The sequence below is a fragment of the Hyalella azteca genome, unplaced genomic scaffold (genome assembly GCF_000764305.2).
Source record: "Hyalella azteca isolate HAZT.00-mixed unplaced genomic scaffold, Hazt_2.0.2 contig9625, whole genome shotgun sequence".
Lineage (NCBI taxonomy): Eukaryota > Metazoa > Arthropoda > Malacostraca > Amphipoda > Hyalellidae > Hyalella > Hyalella azteca.
The window spans coordinates 331,740-351,062 of record NW_025939693.1 but is presented as its reverse complement, the minus strand read 5'-3'; the positions used below and the strand labels follow the sequence as shown (position 1 = coordinate 351,062).

At 40.4% G+C, this 19,323-nt stretch overlaps 1 protein-coding gene across 1 annotated transcript; it reads left to right on the top strand.

Moving 5' to 3' along the window:
* The first annotated feature begins 12,381 nt into the window (after positions 1-12,381).
* Positions 12,382-17,500, top strand: LOC108681481 (outer mitochondrial transmembrane helix translocase). Its single transcript, XM_018170516.2, has 8 exons — positions 12,382-13,145; positions 13,360-13,404; positions 13,872-14,046; positions 14,227-14,427; positions 14,866-15,062; positions 15,406-15,569; positions 15,774-15,894; positions 16,161-17,500. Exons 1-8 carry the CDS (start codon positions 13,008-13,010, stop codon positions 16,233-16,235), a joined length of 1,116 nt encoding a protein of 371 aa, XP_018026005.1. The 5' UTR covers positions 12,382-13,007; the 3' UTR covers positions 16,236-17,500.
* The last annotated feature ends 1,823 nt before the right edge of the window (positions 17,501-19,323 follow it).

Sequence of the window (19,323 nt, the reverse complement as noted above, 5' to 3'; positions counted from 1 at the left end):
TTTTTTTTTTTCACTATCTCTGAGCCTGTGCTGCCTCGGCAGTCACGGCAGGGCCACCTCCAAAATGGCGGCCGATACTAATAAAATGAATGATGTAACTAACAGTGCTGGCATAGTGGCAAAGCAGAGAGTTTTTTAGACTCTCCCTCAAGTTCAATTTTGAGTCCTATATGTAGACCAGTAAAGTATCCTGGATACCTGCATTATCCTACATATGAAACTGGTTTAAATCATGAGTAAATGAGGAAATTAAAAATGAACTGATTCTAAAAATTCTGTGGTTTGTCACTATGAGTGCTGGTGTCACTGATTTTGAGTGTGTAGATCGAGATCATGAAGAGATTGATTTGAGTTTGACTGAAAAGACGGCCTTCACCTCCAAAGGCAGTGTGAGCAAGAAGCGGGAACGTAACCCCAGTGCTCTACTATTCAGCAGTGACGAGGACATTGAAGCCTTTAGACTCCCTAAGAGGGTTGCATCATGCAGAGAACCTTGATGGATGCATCACTTATATAGATTATAGCTCCCTGACTAGATCTCTGCAGTGTGCGGTGGCCCGCCTTCGTCTGGGCCATGCAGGCGTGGGTGCCCACCGTGCCCGGTTTGGAATGGCAGCTACGGGGGTCTGTCCAGAATGTCAAGTAGTTGACACCATAGCTCACTTCATATTACACTGTGCTAGATTCAGTGGCCCAAGAGCAATATTTAGAAGTGCAGTGAATGCACAGGGACTTACTTGGGGGGCTGCAGACAGCCCTGGGTGGGGGAGTCACCAGCAAACAGCGTCACCAAATCTTTTCATGCTTGCAGCAATATTTGCTGGAAAGTGGAGCTGCCTCTCTGATGTAGCTCCAAACTGGGGGTGCTTTCTCCTTCAAATCAAAGAACTTAAAAAAAATGTGTATATATATAAATTTTTTTTCTTGTTTTTTTTTCTTGTTTTTCTTTCTTTTCTTCTTCTTCTTTCTTGTTCTGTTTTGTTTTATTTTTTGGCATACTTGTGCAATTTAGCATGCTGTTAGGGTGCTTTATTACAGCATTGAGCTTGACACACTGTGCATGTTATTATAAGGCATGCCGCATATATCACTTGCATATTGAAAACCTTGCTACATGACCAATTCAATTGTCTGGATGTTTGATGCATGCTGCATATAAGGTACTTGGGCCATTGAGCCCCTTTGCACGGTGCATAGTCTTTCATCAAAGGAGTGACAGAGACCAGGCTGGGCAGTGCACAAGCACTGGAAGCCTCCAAAACCAACTATAAAAAAAATATTTCCTTTTCTCATTTTTTCTGCTTTTCAAATTTTATTTTGAGTTATCATTATTTTTTTCCTGTTTACCTTTTCTTTGGTTTTTTGATATTTTTGTTTATTTTGACTATTATTTCCTCTCTTCCCTATCTATGGAAGTTTCTAGCTGCCCGCCTATGAGTATGTTACGTGTTTACGTATTAGGATCAAATTCAAGTAGAACTACTATATTGTCAATATAGTATGTCATGTAAGGCCAGCAAGCCATTATCCTTCAGTTGTATACCAGATTCCACCAAGTACAGTTCCCCAAACCTCTAGTCTCGTCTCCGCCATCTTCCTCCTTAGCTGGGACTTAGAAGTCATATACGACTAGCAAACGTAACAGAAGCTGTGACATTTGCTGAGATCAAAGAAAGCTTCAGCACTCGCATTATTGCTGGCAAACCTGTTCTTCTTCTAGAATTTATTTATTAGGTATTAAAGTTGTAAAACAAACAACGGATAAATTTTTTGATTTCTCACCGATTCATTTTTATGAGCAATCGCGCTATTGCCTGGTTAATTTCATGAAAAGAAGAGCAGGCCAAGAAGAGGTTTAACTTCGCTCGTTTTTTTTATTGCCACGTGGAGCTCTCCTTGTGACTCATCCATAGCTGAGATTACAGGTAGCAGTAGCCTTTGAACATCATGTTGAATTAGCCAGCTGGTGAGGAATGTTTTTTTTTTTTGTTATATCATAGGAATAATTTATCAAATGAAATTATTTCTCCATGACTTTATAATCTATAGTAACATCCACAGCTGAGATTACAGGTAGCAGAAGTCTTTGAACATCATGTTGAATTAGCCAGCTGACGAGGTATGTTTTTAGCGCATTTTCTCATTTATGGAAAAAAGGCACTATTATGCTCGCCATGTCGTCCGTCCATCTGTGTGTCCGTCCGTGACTTCACGTTTTCATCGACGAGAAAATGCGCTTTCTGTCACTCACTGCAGTGAGTACTGAGTTATATTTTTTGGTTATATCATAGGAATAATTTATCAAATGAAATTATTTCGCCATGACCCTATAGTCTATAGTAACATCCACATGAATGTCGAAGCTCACCATTTGGCGACTTTAGACAGAACGTGCTGAATACGAATAATCGCAGAAAAATGTGTATATTTTTTCTTACGCCATATTTTTTTCTTACGCCAGAAGAAAAAAGATTTTTTTTTGTAAAATAAGCAGAGCGTCTAGTGAAGTAAAAAAAATTCGACTTNCCTCTGTACCTCAGGACCTCAAACTTGGTCCCGTTGAACTGCATGTTGTTCACTAGGGCCCAGTCATATATTGCAGAGAGGTCTTCTTGCAACCTCTCACTGTCCGTCCTGTCCGTGATGGTCATTAATATCCCGGTGTCGTCCGCGAATGACGATGCAGTGGCGTGGTTCACTGCCACATCTATGTCGGCGATGTGGATGAGGAAGAGGATTGGGCCGAGTACCGTTCCCTGTGAGGCTGTGGTACTCCACTCTTCACCCTAGCCACGCTCGATCTCGAGCCTCCAACAACTACAGCTTGTAGTATTTCTGTTAGGAAGCTGTGCGTCCATGCCAGCAATTCACCTCCGACTCCCAGCAGTCTTAATTTTCTGAAGAGCACTCCATGGTCGACTTTGTCAAACGCTTTCGCGAAGTCCAAATACACCACGTCCACCCCGACCGAAAACGTTCACGCTCCAGGAATGAACGACTGACTTCATATGTAGGACTCTGAGCACGTAACAAATGTATATGAAACTTATATCATTTTAAGAGATTCAAGATATGAAACATAAAACAATTTGAACAAATATGATAAGTTCGACGGCAGTGACTGGAAGCAGCTCATATGATTATATTATATTATATATCATCTATATTGAAAAGAATTGAAAAAAAAATTTAATATTCGAAAATAAAATGAGAAATTTATTGTACATCTGTAAAATTGGAGACACTGTATTCCTTAGAAGTGATGTCTTTAAAAAGTAATTTTTAAAAGTATATTTTATTTATGTTAGTGATGAAGCTTGATGAATGTTCGGAGTGGGAGAATTAGGGATAATACATCTACATCAGTTTGCCTTATTATTACGTAGTATGTCATCAGTATTCATAGGCCGGGGTCGGCCTGCAATTAATAGCATTATGCGTTGACGACTCGCAATGTTGCGACACTATTTTTGGAGGCTGAAAAGCCCGCAGAGTGTGGAATATGCACGAAAGGTGAATGTAACTAAGTTGCAATATTTCCTTTAGATTCCGTTACGAGTTTTTCTGTCTGGCGGACGTGTGTTATTAGCTGCTCTATTCTTGGGGTACTCGATGCTAATTGATCGTTTTCCCTGACAATTGAGGAGACTTGGCATTCGATAATTGTTTTTCTGTGGGCCTTGTTTGTAGTACCTTCATCCAATTGACAAATTGTAAGTTTAAGTTTCTGTTTAATTTTTTTTCTGATTCCCTATTATTACTATTTTTTTTCTTTCTATTTTTTTTCACTATCTCTGAGCCTGTGCTGCCTCGGCAGTCACGGCAGGGCCACTTTCTCCAAAATGGCGGCCGATACTAACAAAATTAATGATGTAAGTCATGTAACTAACAGTGCAGGTGTCACTGATTTTGAGTGTGTAGATCGAGATCATGATGAGATTGATTTGAGTTTGACTGAAAAGACGGCCTTCACCTCCAAGGGCAGTGTGAGCAAGAAGCGGGAACGTAACCCCAGTGCTCTACTCATAGTGGCAAACCAGTGATTTTTTAGAATCAGCTCATTTTTAATTTCCTCATTTACTCCAGATTTTAACAGATTTCTTATGTATGAAAATTCTGGTATCCAAGATACTTTACTGGTCTACTTATAGGACTCAAAAATGAACTTGAGGTTGAGGAAGAGTCTAAAAAACTCTCTGGGTTGCATCATGCAGAGATTCCAGGGAAAGTGTCATAGACTCTCATAAGCCAGAGAACCAGCATGGTCATTAGATGGTGGCAGAATAGACAGCTCAGGTCCTCTTGGACCAGTGGATGGAGATCAAGGTGTACCAGACAGTGTCAGAAAGAAGCATGTCCGTGTTGTTGAGAATGCAACTCTCCTGAGTCAGGGAAAGGGACTCACTATTCTTATAAAACCAATTGGCTCTAACTCAAGCACATTTCTTAGAAACCCTGTCAAGTTAGCCCGTGGTTTGAGAGACTCTCCATTTGGTAAATTTTCTGAATTTAAAGTACGTACTAACACGAAAAGAAACCTAATGGCAGTTGAGTTCAGAACCATCTCAAATTCAAACCTTAGTTCTCTCCTTGAAGTATCTAAAATAGGAATATCGCAAGTCAAGTGCACTCAACCTGGTTTTGACTCTACTATAAGTGGAGTGATTGGACCAATTCACCCATCAGTAGAAGTTTCTGAGCTACTAGAGACAGCCAAGTCAGGTACTGTGAAGATTGCAGGGATGGCACGTCTTTCAAGCCACCATCAAGGAGTTAGAGCAGAGTCATCCGCAGTGAAGGTGATTTTTGAGGGGCGGCAGTTGCCCAAGGAGGTTTACATTGATTACCTCAGGTACCCAGTGAGACCATTTGTTTTGGCAACGCTCAGGTGTTTCCGATGCCAGGGTGTTGGACACGTGGCAGGTGGGTGCAATGGTCCAAGAAAATGTTTATTGTGCGCTGGACCCCATGACAAGTCAGAGTGTCCTCATAGTACTGGCTCCAAGCGTACTTGTGCAAACTGTGGTGCGCCACACTCAGCCAGTGCCCAAGAATGCCCTGTGATAGTTGGTGCCAGCCGCCAGGGCAGTTGAGAAGCTCTGGGCCACAGGCCTCTCCTATGCTGATGCAGCTAAGAAAGTGAGGCAAATGCCAGCAAATGCAGTGGTTACTCAGGGTACCTTGACGTTGACAAGACCTGCAGTGGTCAAACAGACCCCACAAATATTGATGCCTCTGGTAGCAGAGAGAAATAACTCAGTAAACTCACAGGCCTCAGGCTCATGCCCTGCTGGACCTCCCAAATTACCCCTCACCTATGTGACTGCTGATGTCCACTGCTCACAGGGCTCCTACCTGGAGCCTTCCATTGAGTGCTTGCAGCATGCAGATACTCCACAAAGAGGGTTAATCCCCACAATGGCTGGCACACAAGACCATGATCCTGAAGATCAAACACTGAAAACAGGGGCCACCTCCAGCCCTTCTAACTTCCGGAGCATCCTGCGTGAGGAGTTGATAGATAGTGAATGCCGTATGGAAAACCTAATTGCAGGGGCACTGCGCGAGTTCTCAATGAAGGTAGGACGCCTCCTGCATGAGGCTTTTTCTCTGAATATGGCCAAGGAGGGACATAAAGAACGCTCCTTGCTCCTGGTGAGCCTCTCAACCTCGACCCTGGCCTCTCAACCTGGACCCTGGCCTCTCAACCTGGACCCTGGCCTCTCAACCTGGACCCTGGCCTCTCAACCTGGATCCTGGCCTCTCAACCTGGACTCGGGCCTCTCAGCCTTAATGCTGGCCTCTCTGCCTAGACATTGGCCTCACAACCATGGCCCTGGCGTCTTTGGCCCAATAACCTTGATGTTATCCTAACATCAAGGATGTTGGAAAAACACAAATTTTCTTTGAAATTTCAATCTCAAATAAAGCATTTTTGCTAAATTACTAGTTTATTGGAAGTTTCTTAGCCAGACTTCTTAAGCCTATTGTTGCTAGGAAAATTAATGTATAAAATGATAATTAACTAAGCCAGCTATATAATATCATCCATATTTTGCGCTCAGAAGACTAAATGGATCATACCATCGCGTTTAATGTTAGGATCTTGTAAGACCAAGTGGGCTGAAATGTTGCCTTACAATTTTTCAATATACAATTTTCAATGTTCTATACTCATCTATACACTACTTAGTGACTGGAATCACTAGAAATTATAACAAAAAAAAATTGTATGCGGTTAAAAAAAAATTTGGTCATTAAAGAGTTAACAAAGTTTTCTCGTGACAAAAACTCCAAATGTGACTGATAAATTTCAATAGAGTTGACATCCTGCAACACAAAACAGTAACAAGTGGTTGTGTAACCAAATAATGTGTTTCTAGATTGATAATATTGAATATCAGGTTTGTACTTTTATTAAAAACCTTGTAACACAAGAATTACCTGTTGGTCCTGTCTTACCCCAGCCCCGGTCCCATCTTACCCCAGTGGGGTAAGATGGGACCGGCTCACTTTTTTTAATCTGTACAGAAAACTGTGTTGTATGCAAAAAGTCTCAGTTGTACCTTAGAAGCCCATTGCATAACTACACCTTGTGATAGGTTTATGGTTTTTTATTTATTCATGGTATAGATGCTACATGCTTGTTAGTGATTTCGGTCCTGTCTTACCCCATCTGACTATACTGCTCCTGGCCATGACCAAGTGATGAATATATTCCTCAAGAAATTGCCTCCTCCTGTAAAATCTGAACTTCTGGACCTGTTCAACAACTTTTAGAGCTCAGGAACAGTGCCAGAAAGCTGGAAACAAGGCATCACATGCCCCATTCTGAAGCTAGGAAAGGACCCTACACTGTTAGCCAGCTACCGCCCCATCACCCTACTTCCCTGCATTGGAAAATTGATGGAGCGTCTTGTCCTGTGTCAACTTGAATACCATCTTGAAACTAACAACCTGCTACCGCCCTTAAGCTTTGGATTCCGGAGGGGGCGTAGCACTATAGATGCATTGCACATTCTCAAGAATGACATAAGGAGAGCATTAGGCCAACGTCAATACTGTGTGGTAGTCTTTCTGGATCTCCAGGCAGCGTTTGACAGTGTCTGGCACCAGGGCCTAACGTATAAGTTGGGTAAGCTTGACATATCAAAGCAGTTGCTAATATGGCTTTGCAGATACCTAGAGGGACATTCAGCAAGGGTCAGAGTGGGAGCCACACTTTCAGAGCCCAGGCCAGTACTAGTCGGTGTCCCACAGGCCACAGGGTGCTGTATTGTCCCCTGCCCTGCTCAACATCATGCTCTCTGATATTCCTACCTCCATGGTTGTGCACCTGATTGGCTGTGCAGACGACCTGACCTTGGTCACCTCAGCAACCTCCCTGCTGTCTGCTCAGCGAAACATGCAAGAGTACCTAACGCAGTTTTCTGCTTGGTGCAACAAGTGGCACTTTTTCCTCAACCCCGAATCCCTGATAAGTGCTCATACCAATCATACTCCAGGCACCGGATATCCCCTCAGATCGTCATTTGAATCTATGGTCGTCCCACTGCCTTCTCCCAATAAAAGCGTGTTAGAGGTGATATTTGATTGCCCCAGATTGAATTTTGGGGCTCATGTCTCTGCAGTGCATGCAGACTGTCAGAAAAGATTGAATGTCCTTCGGGCCTTGAGTGCTCTGAGGTGGGGTGCCTCAAGTCACCTACTGCGGAATGTCTATGTGGCATTTATTTGCAGTAAGCTAGAGTATGGCAGCAGTGTCATTGGTGAGCTAAGTCATCCCTGCACCTGATCCTTAATACCCGCCATCCTACCTATGCTGCAATAGTATATAGGATTCACGCCCTTCTTCTTCAGAGGGGGCTAAACTCGGTTGCTTTCTGCTGGGTGAAGGGTCATAGTGGAGTTTTTGGAAATGAGGGGGCTGATCGGATTGCTAGCCTGGCGCACAGCAGTGACAGGTCCTCTTGTTCAATACTTTCTTTTGATGAGTCATATGGGCAGCTAGCTCAGGCCTTTAACAGCCACTGGCGTGCATACTGGCAGACCCAGGTTGCTGCTGCGGTGGCCCGCCTTTGTCTGGGCCATGCAGGCGTGGGTGCCCACCGTGCCCGGTTTGGAATGGAAGCTACGGGGGTCTGTCCAGAATGTCAAGTAGATGACACCATAGCTCACTTTATATTACACTGTGCTAGATTCAGTGGCCCAAGAGCAATATTTAGAAGTGCAGTGAATGCACAGGGACTTACTTGGGGGCTGCAGACAGCCCTGGGTGGGGGAGTCATCAGCAAACAGCGTCACCAAATCTTTTCATGCTTGCAGCAATATTTGCTGGAAAGTGGAGCTGCCTCTCTGATGTAGCTCCAAACTGGGGGTGCTTTCTCCTTCAAATCAAAGAACCTAAAAAAAATGTGTATATATATATAAATTTTTTTTTCTTGTTTTTCTTTCTTTTCTTCTTCTTCTTTCTTGTTCTGTTTTGTTTAATTTTTTGGCATACTTGTGCAATTTAGCATGCTGTTAGGGTGCTTTATTACAGCATTAAGCTTGACACACTGTGCATGTTATTATAAGGCATGCCGCATATATCACTTGCATATTGAAAACCTTGCTACATGACCAATTCAATTGTCTGGATGTTGGGTGCATGCTGCATATAAGGTACATGGGCCATTGAGGCCCTTTGCACGGTGCATAGTCTTTCATCAAAGGAGTGACAGAGACCAGGCTGGGCAGTGCACAAGCACTGGAAGCCTCCAAAACCAACTAAAAAAAAAAAACTGCCAGTCTGGCCATACTTGGGAAGTAGACCTACCCGCCTACTCACAGCTCACTCAGCAGTCACTGCATAGTGACAAACCAGAGATTTTTTAGAATCAGTTCATTTTTAATTTCCTCATTTACTCAAGATTTTAACAAATTTCTTAAGTATGATAATGCTGGTCATAGTGGCAAACCTGCCAAACCAGAGCTTTTTTATAATCAGTTCATTATTAATTTCCTCATTTACTCAAGATTTAAACTAATTTCTTAGGTATGATAATGCTGGTATCCAGGATACTTTACAGTTTACTGGTCTACCTACTTATAGGACTTAAAATGAACTTGAGGGAGAGTCTAAAAAACTCTCTGCTTTGCCACTATGCATGATTGCTGGTATCCATGATACTTTACTGGTCAACTTATAGGACTCAAAAAGGAACTTGAGACAGAGTCTAAAAAACTCTCTGCTTTGCCTTTGCCACTACTATGGCCCTAACAAGAACAACTTTGATAGGATATCCCTTACTCTCCCTGCACTGCAACACTTACACAGTTACACTCATTGCAACTGATTTGAGTGATTTCCAGAGTGATTAAGACAAGATGTAGTTGTCTGTTGTCCTATGCACTGCTGAGTGCTGAGTGCTGACTGACTTGGAAAATTGAAGTGAGATAATGCTTACTTCTGGTATGATGGTATCTAACCTACATTACATACCTTTATATAACGCGCTGCGGTTTTTTGCCTCTACTGAAAAGTTTGAAAACATGAAAACCTCTCACAGCAAACCTATCCTATCTCCTCATAGAGTTTTTAAGCTACAACAATGAGACATATACCATTCAATGTGCAAAAAAAAAAGATCTACCTACAAGTGGCTGTGGGCATTTTTCTAATTTCATTATACTTTGGATTTTATTCCGCAAAAAGGTGGGTGTGGACAGGTAAAATTGAAAAATTTTCAGAAAATTTATAAAAAATGCCCCCACACCCACAAAAATGATCATTACCAAAAACACATACAGCGTTTATAGATATGGTCTTTGCGCATCAAATGATATGTGTCTTGATGTTCTACCTTGAATTTTGAAATTCCTAGGAGGACTGATAGATTTCTATGGTAGGTATCTCCTTTTTTGGCCACTTTCTAAGATTTTCACGTTTTCTTTCATTTTCTCGAAAAATTCACAAGAAGAAAAAAGTCTTAAATTTCTGTTTTACATATGTGTACCAAGTTTCAGAGTGATCCGTCTGTAAATAGCCGAGATTAATTTTACCCTAGATGCTCCCCTTAATAACTTCTTTGTTCTTAGTTACTTCCAAGAAACATTTCACAAACAAGTTTGGGCTCATTTTAAAGGTCTTTGTGAGGGCTATTGTATGGCATCTCTGAAAAAATTTTATTTGCTATTTGTAAAGTGCCAGATGCAAAATAAAAGCATCATAAAGTACCACTGGGATTGGAAGTTGGGAATGGGCCATGGGGTACTGTCAAATGGCATAATAAGGAACAGGTGGACCACTGGGTAGATAGGGACAGTTGACCCACATTTTGTAGAAATGTTGTAGCAGCAAAATTCATCAAAATGTTACAAAACTAAAAATAGTGGCATAAAGTTCAACTTTTTTTGTGTTTTTAGGGGTATGTTTAAATGTGTTTTTAGGGGTGTCCTATATTAACCTGGGTCCTGGGGAGATGTCCCTTATTACACCCCCATGCAGGAATGTCTGCCATTTAGTTTTGGATTAAGGTGCAAAAATTCCATCAATGAAGTTTTCAAGCTGACATCTGTCTGCAACTTTTTTTTATATGCAAAATTTTTTAATACAACTTATATTTTTACTACATTCAAGGACATTTAAAAAATATCACTTTTTAACATTTTTTTTCAGGTAATTTTTAGTAAATGTATGATTTATAAACTTCCTTTATGCTACATAGAGAGGAAAAATGCTGAAGTTTGCACCACTATTTTTAGTTTTGCAATATTTCAGTTTGTTTTGCTGCTATAACATTTTAATGCTGTGGCGGAGGACTGTCTCAATTTACCCTGCCTGTCCCTTGTTACTTCACTTGACAGTACATTTATAAATGTCAAGGTATAGAAATTTTTTTAGAATCATATAGCTCAATTGTGCAATTTAGTTATCAATTAGCTGTGAAATGATTCATCTACCAGGAATCTAATTGCTCCAATGTGGCAGGAGAAGGAAAAGCTTTAGATGCAGGTCAGAAAGTATAGATATATTCCATGCCTGAGTGACCATACAAATATTTTATTAATAATAATAATAACAATACCGTCAGGCGTCAAATGGGGTAAAAAGGGACGGGTGGGAGGGGTAAATCAGGATGCGCGACCCACATTTTGTAGAAATGTTGTAGCAGCTAAACTAATCAAAATATTGCAAAACTAAAAATAGTGGCATAAACTTCAACATTTTTACCATCTATTATGTATAAAGGTAGTCAAGAAATTAAACATTTACTATCTCTAAAAATTTGCTGAAAGAAAGTGTGAAAAGTGCAATTTTGGAAAAGTACCTCTGCTAAGGTCTGGAGCAAAAAAATATTTGCCGTATTAAAAAAATTTACTTACATAAAAGTTGCACCCAAGTGTCGGCTTGAAAAAACATAGTTGACGGAATTTGCCTATCTCATTCCAAAAAATGGCAGCTATTTTCACGCAACAGGGTAAAAAGGGAAACCCCCTGGGGTAATTAGGGACACCCTTAAAAATGCATTTACAGCAGAACCTCAGTTAGCAAAGGATACAGCTAACAAAGAAATTGATTAACAACAAAGAATTTTTCTACATTTTCCTCGCTCAGTGAAAAAAATTCACTTATTGAAAAATTAGTGCATCATCGGTTGTCACAAAATTGTACATAGAATGCAATGTATAGAATTGTGCACCTGGCATCATAGAATGAAAATTAATTGACCTAAACTGTGATTTATTTCTCCAAAACATATGATGGTTGTCACTAAAACATTATTTTCTGTTTCAGGTATGTTTTCACAATCTTTTTTGTTATAGTGAAATCACTTGACTCAATTAAAATTGTGCGGAATTACAAACCATCCTGTAAGCTTACAGATACAGAAGAAATGCTACATTGCTGCTGATATGAAGCTTGCAGTAGACAAGGTCATTGTCAATGCTCAATGGCATGTCCATGGATACAATGGCATGTCCATGGATCTGATTAATAATACGGTAATTAATGAATATGGTAATATCATATCAACTAAGGAAAAACAAGTAAAAATCACAAAAAATGTCATTTATTTTACATCTACATCATCTACAATGAAAGAGGAGGACTTCAGAATACTGTTAGTAATGAATGAGTACACTCTGCATGCTTCAAACGTTTTAAAATTAACTTTTATTGCAAGTGTCCCAGATTACCCAGTTCCCAGGAGTAAATCGGGATGGTTTTATTTTGCGTCTGGCACCTTACGAATAGCATATGGAATTTTTTGAAGATGCCATTTGATAGACCTCACAAAGAGCTACCTATAAAATGAGCCTAAACTTGTTTCTGAAATGTTTCATGGTAAGAAGTTATTAACAAAAAATGCTCAAAACCGTTCCTTTTTACCCCATTTGACGTTAGTAGTGATAGCTTCAAAGATTAGGCCAATGGGCCTGTCAAAGATTTTTAGCGCTGTAGAATTTTCACTGCTTGTGGATCTCACTCAACCAAGCCACTGTAATGCTTCTGATCTGTTGCTGAGATAAAATGGACACTGAGATAGAGATATATTTTTAAATGCTGGCTGATGCTGGCAGGGTGATTGTATTTTTAACAAGCAGCTATACATGCACACATTATAATGATTGCCAGCATTGCAGTTGAAATGTATATGCTAAATGGTTGTTATTGTGCCCTTTTGCTCTGTGCAAATGTCTGTGTCAATTGATCAAATTGAGATCACCCTGTGTTGATTAAGCCATCCATTGGATGCAAAAAGATCATTTTGCAAAGGAAAATTCCCCAAAAACCTGCATCTTCCTGTGAGAGTAAATCTAACCCAGTGCAGGTGGAAATTTGCTATGAACCAGTTTTTCTCCAAATGATGCTGTGGTTAAATATTGAGTAGAATCTTCCTTGTTTTGACCCCTGATTGTCAGCTGGTTTAAGCTCAAACATTTTCTAGAACTAATCATTTATTGGAGTTTACAGGTTAATTTAAATTTTACTGTAATACGTACTCATCACAAGCTTTAAAATGGAAATATCCCGCAAAGAAGCTTTTCTTTTTCTTGCTCGCTTGTCAGTGGCTGCTGCTTTCTCCTACTACACAATCAAGTTGATGAGTTCTTTATTAGACCCCACATCTAAACAAAAGCAGCAGAGCTCCAAAAAAGTGAGTAGTACCTATGTATGAGACTGAATAAATATGTGTTCTTCTTCAGAGTGCATTCATGATGTTGAATATCATACATTGACATTATTTTTACTATAATGTTTGATAAATTTAATTTATTAACATTTAATGTACCAAAATGTTTCTTGATGTTTATTCATAAGTTTATTCATAAGTTCATTATAGTCATGTTTAAATTGTAATATATTTGCAGGCTCAAGAACTTCTCAAGAAACTGGGAGTTAGTAAGGACACCAAGGTAATTAGTAATGAAATAATGCTGCCATTGAGGAAGGCATTTGGTAGTAACTGATGTTCATTCTGTTTGTATTTTCTCCTCTCCCAAGTCAAAGAAGGTAAACTTGAGTAGATCAGTTTGTAATTAAGTGACTGGTCTGGAGAATTTATTTTCATAAAATAATCATTGAAATCTAAGAAATTGTTGTAAGTTTGTCATTTCCTCAACCAAATATAGGTACTACTTCCACCACTAACTCAAAACAGTTTTTAGATACATAGGTATATTTGAGTATTTATTTTGTTTTTTACTATGGTAAATAAAGCTTGAATTTTTATTTGGAAATGAAAAATCAGTCAAGATTATAAATTTATATTTTGGTAATGTATTTTCTTTACTAGCATTAGTTACTATGTCAAAAATCTGAGTACTCTGGTTTACTCATCAAATTTATGAGTAATTAGTAATGTTTTGACATTTGATTGCAGTTAAATGAGTATGAGCACATCATAGCCAGCCAGCTGGTACTGGGGCAGAGCTTAGATGTTGGATGGCAGGATGTGGCGGGACTGCAGAGCCTCATCAGAGAGCTGCGCCAAACTGTCATCTTGCCTGTTCAGATGAGTAGCAGGCATTCCAGTCGCCTTATCAAGCCTCCTAAGGGTTAGTCCAATCAAGTTTTATTCTTTGCCCTAAAGCCATTTATTTGTCATGAATTTTATGTGAGTTGATTATGAGAGAGATATCGTGCAATGTACAAGATGTACCAATGTTATCAGCAAAACAATGTTCCAGCACTTGCACACCTACTTAAGTCTTATGCTAATAAAATTATTGTTTCAGGAGTGTTGCTTCATGGACCTCCTGGCTGTGGTAAGACATTGCTGGCTAAGGCCGTGGCTCGAGAAGCGGGTTGTCGCTTCATCAACTTGGATGTGTCATCCCTCACTGACAAGTGGTATGGGGAGTCTCCTAAACTTGCCTCTGCAGTCTTCACACTTGCAACTAAAATTCAACCTTGTATCATCTTCATTGATGAAGTAGGTTAGTAAATCAAGGGTGAAATGTCATTGCTGTATAAATATTTATTCTTCCTACTATTTGTTCTCTTCTGTCATCTGGAAGAATGTTAGTTTCATAAACTTTCTGAATTACTGCTGGTCTCCTCTAGAATCATAAAAAGCTATTTAATCTTGCAGGAAAGCATCTCCGACTTTGCTTGCAACTCAATGATGTGATGTTATGTAGCTTATTTCAGCCTAATATGTTGAATATAATTATTTTCCACTTTTAATTTGTATATATTTCGTTTATTTATCAATGTGTGGAAAGGTAAATTCTATGTCAAGTTATATTTGTATACCTGTATGGTTTGATTTTTCTAAAGAGCTTTTCACCCATGCCTTGAGCGTCATCAACTGGTTTTTCATCTTGTCTTTTGGATGTTGCAAGTTGTCGAGTTTTGCACTTTGAATATGACAGACTCGTTTCTGCGTGTCCGCGCTACGGGTGACCATGAGGCCACCGCAATGATGAAGGCTCAGTTCCTTCAACAATGGGACGGCCTCAACACCGACCATGACGCCATCGTTATCGTCATGGCTGCCACCAACAGACCTCGTGATGTGGACAGAGCCATACTGAGGAGGCTGCCTGCCGCCTTCTATGTCACTCTGCCTGTTAGTTCCAACATGCAGCAAGTACAAAACCTAGGTCCCAGCGCGGACCTAGGTCGTCTTGCCCTGGAAAAGTGTCTATTATGCTTAATTTCATTTATGAATTCGAAGGGCAAATTTTCTATGCGATGCATACATACTATTAATATGATTAATGCTTAATATGCAAAATCTGTGTTATGATGTTGAACAATAGTGATAATGCGAGTGTCAATGTTGCATTTCTAAAGCTTGGGACTGTATCCATCTTTATTTACACGTATATTTGTAATACTGTTTTTGAAGCAGCAAGGAAAGTATGTATCCAACGAGCGTGCGTCTCACCAATATACATTGACTGGTGCAGGGGCTGGAGCAGCGCGAAGACATCTTGAAGCTCGTGATGCGCTCTGAAGCCATGGCGCCCTGCGTTGACCTCCACGTTGTTGCCACCAAGACGGAGAGCTTCTCTGGCTCTGACCTACGGGAGCTCTGCAGGAACGCTTCTGTTTATCGTCTTAGGGAATTCATGTAAGATGTTCGCTCTATTTTTAAGTGAAAGAACTTGGTATATAGCAATGGTACATGTTTATTTGAGACGTCATAACCAAGTTGGATTACTTGGTTAACCAAGTTGGAGGCTACGAACAAGTGTACTAGCTCTCAAGCAACCATATGACATTTTATTATAGAAGCTACACAAGAAGGCCTTGTATGATGTCCTTTATCACTCAGGTCTGACCCAGAGAGCGACTCTGAGTTCTACGCTGCCAATGAGAGCCTGGATGTAAATGCAACCTCAGATAATGCTCATGTTACCGAATTACGGCCCGTCACCATGCATGACTTTGAGATGGTGAGTTGTGACGTCTGTGATGCTCAGATGGTGAGTTGTGGCGTCTGTGATGCTCAGATGGTGAGTTGTGGCGTCTGTGATGCTCAGATGGTGAGTTCTGGCGTCTAGATGGGTGGTGTCGTTTGTGCTGCTTGGATGACGGGTGGTGTTGTTTGTGCTGTTTGGATAACGGGTGGTGTTGTTTGTGCTGCTTGGATGACGGGTGTTGACCGACCAGTGTGATGTCCCTCTGTTGGCCGTACCCTTACAGTTCTCTTCTCCGCCAGGCTTTGAAGTCCATGCGGAAGTCCCGGGTGCTCGACGTCAGCGCTGCCGAGCTCCTCAAACTGGATCTTGATTAACAAGATCTGATGATGATTTTTATTGCCAAAGCCTTTAATTGTTGGAACAGTCTGCGAGGCAGATATATTAAGAAAGATTATTGTCTATGAATATCAATTTTCATTCGTTGGCGTTTTCTCTGCATAAAATTCATGAACATCTCGCAATTAATTGTTCAGAAAAAAACGTGAAGCCTTTTTGGGTTGAGTAGTTCTTCCAGCTTTGTATAGAAAATGCTTAGCCATTATCCTCTTGTGGTTGTAATTAGTGATGAAGTTTCCTAATTATTATATGAAAGTGGAAAAACACGTGGGCACAATGTTCAGTGGAAAATGATAGTTCTTATATTGATTTATGTAGCTGTTGTGTTTCGTTTTTTTTTTGCAACTAGAATTTATCATGCTTGATTTTTAGTAGCATGAATGCACATTTCGTGCTGCATACCTAGTTAATCTTCTACACGGAACAAAGTCATTCATGTAATTAGCAAGAAACATTGTTATCCCAATTATTGAAAATACAACCAACTTTTGTGCGTTCCATGAGTTCGGGATACGGTAGTAAGTGTGAAACAATTGATTTTTTCAGACTTTGCCGTATCCAATTTGATGTAAATTCCACGCTAGCTATCTATTTTCGTCAACGATAAGGCCCTATTCGATAAGATAAGGAAATTCTATTCGTACAGCGAAGAAAGGATCCAAAAATTTGGCAGGCATTATTCACTTCATTATCATAGCTCAGAATTTGGAGTTGGTATGTCGGGCCTTCTGCACTTGACTGACGACGCTTAAACTGATTAGATCAGCAGTCTGAAGCAAATGAAGATCATTAGGGCTCGTGAGTTCCACGCAAGCAGGCGTAAAACAATTAAAGTTGCGACATCCTCTCCAGGGAGTTCAGTTCTAAGTCTGCTGTTTCTAGCAGATATGTTTTACCCTGGGCCAGTTCAACAAGTCTCGTAGATTTTATTGAACAGATGTTGGTACATGAAGATTTTAATAGTTAGGATCGGAAGTGGTTGTTCTTTTTGACAAGATGAAGATGATATTTCTCCCCGTTTATGTCGTTCCTCACGGTCGATATACTGCAATACTGGTGCTCTTAAATTTTGTTATTGTTGATTTCCTGCTATTGTTGACCATTTTTTTGTAAATATTGTTGCTGCAAGACACTTGTATAGGAACAGGAACCTGTGGAAATAATGTTGTGCAGTTAATTGTATTGTTCGACGATTCGAGCATTCTGACCGAATGGAATTTTGTGACATAAATAGTTAGCAGAATTTTCGTAATTTCTCTCCTACGTGATCATGGATGACCTGATGCAGGACAGCAGCTGGACTTGTTGCGATGCAGGACAACAGCTGGACATAAAAAAACAGCTGGACATCGTAGTAAAATCAAATCATGTTGCAAGAAAAGAAATGTTATGTTCGATGTCATCGGAGGCTATGCTCACGTCAAGCTGCTACAGACAAAGAAAAATGTAAGTTTAGGACTAGAAATTTCATTCAAGAAGCTCCCGAGACAAAAAAAAAACTAATTAAAATGCGGCACGAGATGAACGAGCCTTGAGTCGAGTCCTGCAGTATATTATATATATATGACTCGCCTGGAAAACTTCTTGCGGTGCTCGTATAAATCCTAATGATAGTACACGGTGCTCGTATAATACTTAATGAAGGGACACGGTGCTCGTATAATCCCTAATGATAGTACACGGTGCTCGTATAATCCCTAATGATAGCACACGGTGCTCGTATAATCCCTAATGATAGTGCACGGTGCTCGTATAATTCTAATGATGGTACACGGTGCTCGTATAATACCTAATGATGGTACACGGTGCTCCTATCATCCCTAATGATGGTACACGGTGCTCGTATAATACCAATGATAGTACACGGTGCTCGTAAGCGAAACTTAGGGTGGAAGGCCGCTGCCAGCTGGCACTCCTTGTCTTCTAGGAGGGGCCCAAACCTTTTCGTGATGCCTGCCAGCATTGCGTCCATCAGAGGACTGCAGTATAGGTGTGGGCGTGGCACATGGCTTACTATACTTAGCATTAAATCAGAGATTTTTAAACATTTTTAGCGGACTTCCAGTTAGCGGAACTAAATTTAGCGGAAGCTAATTGGTCCGCTGAAGGTTTTCAAAGTTAGCTGAACAGCTAATCCGATAAGGAAAAATTTAGCTTCGCTAATTAGCGGTTAGCGGATTAGCGGAACTGTGCCCACCACTGATACCACCTAATCTAAATAATAATTCCACAATGATAATATCTTTGTGCAATGCAGTGCTGATTTACTTACTAGCGAATGCAACATTGCCAGCTCTGTGCTAAGTGTTACTAAGCATGAGTCATCATTATTAACAATGTGATTGAATAAAATAATTAGTCATGAATTAAGAATCAGTTTTACTCACTCATAATAGTTTAGACACCGAGTAGCACCGTAGGTCAAAACTTATCTCCAAGACTCGCTTGAAACTCTGATCAAACCTCTGGCAATGAGAAAGATGAATGGTACCTGAAGGATATCTTACGGAGAGTTGAGCGCGGTGTTCAAGGCTGCAGGATTCTTTCGATGAGTTTCCATGCTGCAGCCTTGAGCCATCACTGACTAGGTAACCTGAGGACGACTACCCAGCGACGGCATCCAAAAAGCGTTTGTCTTGTAGGAAGGCAAAACGCAAGTGTCTCCGGCATTCTTATTGGATCGACCTCATAGCGTACTCTCCTCGACAAGTCATTCACGATAAAACTTTCTAGTGTACAGCTCGCTTTTAAGAGTTCACATATTATAAACTACTTTATCACTGCATTAATGGAGAAAATATTGGGTGCAACATAGTTATACCTGAGGCTTCAAGCTGCAAGTACAACGCAATAAGGTTTGCTCTTGGCTCAGTTGGGCGCCGTCACGGAACAAAGATCTTTTTCAACTCGCCGAGAGAAAAAAAGGCGACTGCGTGACCCGTCCAGGCAGAAAAAATTCAAGCAGCGTTGTAATTACACTGCTAGGCTTGAAAAGTTTGTGATGGCAACGTGACCCAGACAAGGGAGACGAAAACTTTTCTTCTCCCAACAATACCGTCAAGATCA